Source organism: Mesoplodon bidens (genome assembly GCF_964165515.1).
Source record: "Mesoplodon bidens genome assembly, chromosome: 4".
In the NCBI taxonomy this organism is placed as follows: Eukaryota; Metazoa; Chordata; class Mammalia; order Artiodactyla; family Ziphiidae; genus Mesoplodon; species Mesoplodon bidens.
This window is the reverse complement of record NC_138160.1, coordinates 156,960,993-156,965,859: the sequence shown is the minus strand read 5'-3', so window position 1 is coordinate 156,965,859 and position 4,867 is coordinate 156,960,993. Positions and strand designations below refer to the sequence as shown.

Here is a 4,867-nt window from a genome sequence, read left to right as displayed (position 1 = left end):
CAGGATTTGACCTTTGTCCATGGGTGAGACTGTTGTGACACACGAGTTAAGGAAACTCACTGTCTTCATTACACATCTCTAACCAGGACAGTCATTTATTTGGCTCAGAAAAGCTATCTGACACAGGAAATGAGAAAAGACAAAGAGGGCCAATTATTTTACATAAATACAAAGTGGCATACACTTTTTATTACCACCTAAGATCATATATTTCAAGTTGGATTCTTCTTAAGCTAACTTTTATTTCAAATATTTACAGAACTGCAAATCATTCTCCTGGAAAAGTCCTTGTCACTTAAGAAATTTTGAACACAAGAGTAGCTATGCTTTTTTAAATCTTTCAAAATATTTTTAGGAGGAAAAAAAAAGCAATAACAGCATTTGTCAATTCTCACCTCGTATTTATTTGTTCCCATGAATTTTAAGGAATCATCACAACTTCTTTTTTTTTTTCTATTAGACTTTGCTGTGTTTCTGGAAGTTATACATGAGCACTTAGACTCTCAGAGAGTCTATGTGTTTGTTTCATCGGCTTATAAAGTGCTAGTTAAATGGACAAAAATGTTATTGTAAGATTTCCGATAACTCATTCATTTACCCTATTAAATATGATAAATATAGATTTATTATAATAAATTAAAAATATCCATATAATACAATAACTAAATAAACCAATATCAACAAAGCATCAACTCTGGAAAAAAAAATCTCATTCCTACTGTAAGGCTCAATTATTTTTTAGGAATAATTTATGAAGGCATGCACCTACCTTTACAATCTGAAAACTTTGCTTGGACCAGTGTTAGCACCTGTTTGTACACAGCAAACTCAACCCTTCTCACTTCCTTCTGGGAAAGATTTAATATTTAAGTGAAGCTGTTCATTGTTGAGTCTTTGCCCTATTTCTTAAGTTCTAAAATAAGGCTCAGTTTCTAAAAATAACTTTGGAGCCAAAGACACGTCCCTTATGAGCATTCGCTTCACTTGTGCCCCTCTTGATTCGCTATGAACAACACAGAAAACACACTGGAATGTAGATTAAAATGTAGTTAGTTGTGTGTTGAAGCGAAGCAGCAGAGGAGGGCTCGCCCGACATCTGAGTCTCACCACACCTTAGTTTCTTCACAGCAAGCCCCAGAGAAGTCTCCTCTAGCTTCTGGGATGAGCATGTCTGCTAGGATTCATCTTGGAGTTCAGGTCGGGTGCTGTCCGTTTTGTGTGATGGGCTGGATCTTCTCTAGGGAGACATCAGTGTCATAGTCCAAAATGACAGATAGGGCTGGGGAGAGCTTCTCCAAGGGCTCGGCTATTCCACCCGCCTCCGCCTTCTTCAGGTCCTCAGAGGAGCCCACGGCATGTGGGATCAGATACACCAGATTGCAGTCCTTGGAGATGGAACCTCGAGGCTCGTGATGGCTGGAAAACACCACAGCCCCATTGTTATTGATGCTAACTGTCTCTATGGCATTATTCGTCGCCGGGCAAAGTCTGTAGCATCCTAAGAGGGTGGAAAATGCCTTCCGAAAATCAGCATTAAAGGCATAAATGATGGGGTTCAAGGAGGAATTAGCCCACCCAAACCACACAAACACGTCAAAGGTGATGGAATCGATGCAGAAGGGCTTGGTCTCCCCAGACCCACAGAAGGGCACCATGCAGTTCAAGATGAAGAAGGGGAGCCAACAGCACACAAACACCCCCATGATCACAGACAGAGTCTTCAGAACTTTAGTCTCTCTTTTGAAGGACATCTTAAAGGAGCTTTCCGGTTGAGAACACTCCACGGGGTTTCCGTTACCTGTAGTGGTCTGGCAGTTCTTGGCATGGACGGCTGCCCTCTCCAAGGCCGAGATGCGCCGTATTTGTTTCTGGGCGATCCTGTAGATCCTGGTGTAGGTGACAATCATGATGGCCACAGGGATGTAAAAGCTTATTAGGGAGGATGAAATAGCATATGTCCTGCTCAAGCTGGAGTCACAGTTGTTGATGGTCTTACCCAGGGAAGTGGCATTCCCATCAGAGGGGCTTGTGGGTTTCGCCTTGTGCCAGCTGAGCTGCACTGGAATGAAGGAGATGAGAACAGACAAAGTCCATGCCACGCTGATCAGAATGAAGGCTGCCTTGGGGGTCATCTTCCTCTCATACCGGAAGGGGCTAGAGATGGCCCAATACCTGTCCACGCTGATCACACAGAGGTTGAGGATGGACGCAGTGGAGCACATGATGTCAAAGGCCACCCAGATGTTACAGAAGGACCCAAAGGGCCAGAAGCCAGCGATCTCAGCCACCGCCTTCCAGGGCATGACCAAGACAGCCACCAAGAGATCCGACACGGCCAAGGAGATAACAAAGAAGTTGGTCACCTTGGACCGCAGGTGTCGGAACCTGATGACAGCAGCACAGACCAGCGTGTTCCCCAGGAGCGTGGACAGGATGAGCAGTGACAGGAAACAGGCTGTAAGGATGCGGAAGGAGAAGTCCCTCTCCACCACCATCCCGGTGCCGTCCATGGCAGAGGTGTTCAGAGTCCTCATCTTCCTGAGGGAGAGTGCAGAGGGGGCTCGGACACCCCTCAATTTCCTAAGCAGGGATTAGGGGTTGATCAGACCTACAGGAGTCCTCGCTGGTCAGGCAGCCCCTTGCACAGCCCCACTTGCTCCCCTGGGTGGAGGATCTCACCAGCATTCCATTAGAGGGCTGCAGCAATTGTGTGGCAGGAGCCTGCCCTTGGCAGTCCAAATCAGCCCCTTGGAAGGTCCCTCTTGCTCTCTACAACTGTCTTCTGACTCCCTTGCTCCAATTCACTGTCACGGGGACCAGTTGGCCCTTCAATGCCCCATGGAAAGCACTGGCTTTTTAGCATATTCTAAGCTATCAATCCAGAGACTCCCAGTCTTCTGACGAGCTAGTCAATTGTCATCACATTTCAGGGCTGTTGTCTTTCTGGTGGTGACAGAGAATTCTCCCCTTCTGAGGCGCAGCTGAAAATACATGCCTTGCTCCTCCAAGCCCCTGGCTCTGCACCAGCTCCCCCAAAGCTCTAGAAAGCAAAGAGAAAGCAAAGGACGTTTGCCAAGATAAGCAGATCGCATCTTTACTGTCAAGCCCAATCCAACCCCCTCTGAGCCACCTACCTTGCCTTGGGGTTGTCTCTCTCCAAGCCCCCAGGAGCTCGGGGAGAGCGGGCTTCTTGAGGCGCCCGGGAGGCACGCCTCAGTCCTACCCTGCGCGCGCAGCCGGGGTTCTGCTCCCGATGCGCAAAAGTCGCCGGAGCGGGTTTGGGAAAAGGATCCTGGGCCAGGTCCACAGAGAGCTGGCGCTGCCCCCACTGTCTCCAATGACTGGAGATGACTGGAGATGGTTCAAAGCGGACGAGACCCCGGAAAAATGCTCCCGGACGCTTGGAGTCTCCTTGAGAGAGGACACCCAGTATTAGTCACCTGGGCAGCTTCTTTGCTTCCCTTCTCCGGAAAACGAGCGCCCGGGCGCCCCTCGAGTGGCCTCTGGTCCCTCGGGGAAGAGCCCTGCGCCTTCCCGCGGAACTGCCCGCTACCTCCCAAGGAGCCCGTGGGAACACGAGGCAGGGAAAGCCGAGCTGGCACCGGCGGGCGCACGGGCTGGCCAGGTTCCCTCGGGGCACAGCCCACCCCCCCCACCCCACCCCCCTGCGTCCCCTCCCCTGCCCTGGAGGCGGACTTCGTTTGACAGGCAGAGTTACAGGCGACAGCCCCACGTGGTTCCCCCGGTTGGTGCCGCGGGCGAAAGGGGTGGGGGACGCCCAGGTGAGCGCTCGCCCGCAACCGGGTTACCCCGCCGAACCCCGGCCCCCCGGCACTCGGGACAGCACCCGACAGGGGCCCGCGAGAAAAGACCCGATGTAAAACCTCAAGTGAGCCCGAGTCGCCGGAAAGCAAAGCTCCGCCCGACACTCAGCGCCTCCTGGGGTCAACCCGAAGACCTTCCCAAAGACCAAACGGAAGCAGGGACCGCGCTCACTCTCCCACGGACACCAACCACTAGAACAGCGCGCCCAGGTCCGACAGGCGCTGCCTCCAAGTGCCCCCCAACTAAGGTGAGATGTGCCCTGAGGGCGCCTCTACTCACCGCTCGCCGGGAGGGCTCCGCGCAGGAGCGCGCCTAGCCGGTGCGCTCCGCTGCGCCCAGAGGGCGCTCACTTCGCGCTCAGCTGGGGTAGCGGGCTCGTCCACGGCTGCGGTCAAGGCCGGACTGCAGCCAGTGCCCAGCGCCCGGCGAGCGCCCCAACCCCAGAGCCAGGCGCTCAGCGGGCCCGGGGCGCCCTCTGCCGGCGGTTTTGGCTTCCAGCGCCCCTACTGCGCTCTTTCAGGCACCAACCTCACCGGTATGGGCTCCAGCATCCACGCGGGACCCGCGCCTGGACCCAGTCTTCCCTGACTATGACCGCCAGAACCTGGGAAAGAGGACTCCTCTGCTTGAAATCCCCTAAAAACCGACAAAGGTGAAAATTTTTCTTTTGCTAGCACTGCATTCATTGAGCCACTGTATTTTCCTGAGCCTCACTACGTACCAAGAGCGACAGGGTAAGCAAGATGCAAGCCTTACTCTCAAAGAGTAAACCAGAGAGAACTGGCAGTTACTGAGCGGCGTCTGGGTCCCAGGCACACGCCTTATGCCGTCCAATCTTTAAAGAATCCCTCCTCATAAGCCTCCTCATCTTCACTTTGCCAGAGTGGAAAATCAGGTTCAAAAAACTACCCAAAGTTGCAGAGTTAATGAGGGTGCCAGCTGCCTGACTCCCACCTGCGTGTTCTTTTCACCTACACGCCACTGCCTACTGGGAACTCTGAGTCTAGTGCGGGATCCGGCGAACTAAATAATTACCCACAGA

At 52.4% G+C, this 4,867-nt stretch overlaps 1 protein-coding gene across 1 annotated transcript; it reads right to left on the bottom strand.

The window, feature by feature from the left end:
* Nucleotides 1-389: 389 nt before the first annotated feature.
* DRD1 (dopamine receptor D1) lies at nucleotides 390-3,542 on the bottom strand. The gene is made up of 2 exons (XM_081231766.1): nucleotides 3,135-3,542; nucleotides 390-3,040 (listed from the first exon to the last, which is right to left on the bottom strand). Exon 2 carries the CDS (start codon nucleotides 2,532-2,534, stop codon nucleotides 1,194-1,196), a length of 1,341 nt encoding a protein of 446 aa, XP_081087892.1. The 5' UTR covers nucleotides 2,535-3,040; nucleotides 3,135-3,542; the 3' UTR covers nucleotides 390-1,193.
* Between the last annotated feature and the right edge of the window lie 1,325 nt (nucleotides 3,543-4,867).

Coding starts and splice junctions, on each gene's coding strand:
- DRD1 (XM_081231766.1), bottom strand. CDS start 2,534: ATGAGGACTCTGAACACCTCTGCCATGGACGGCACCGGGATGGTGGTG.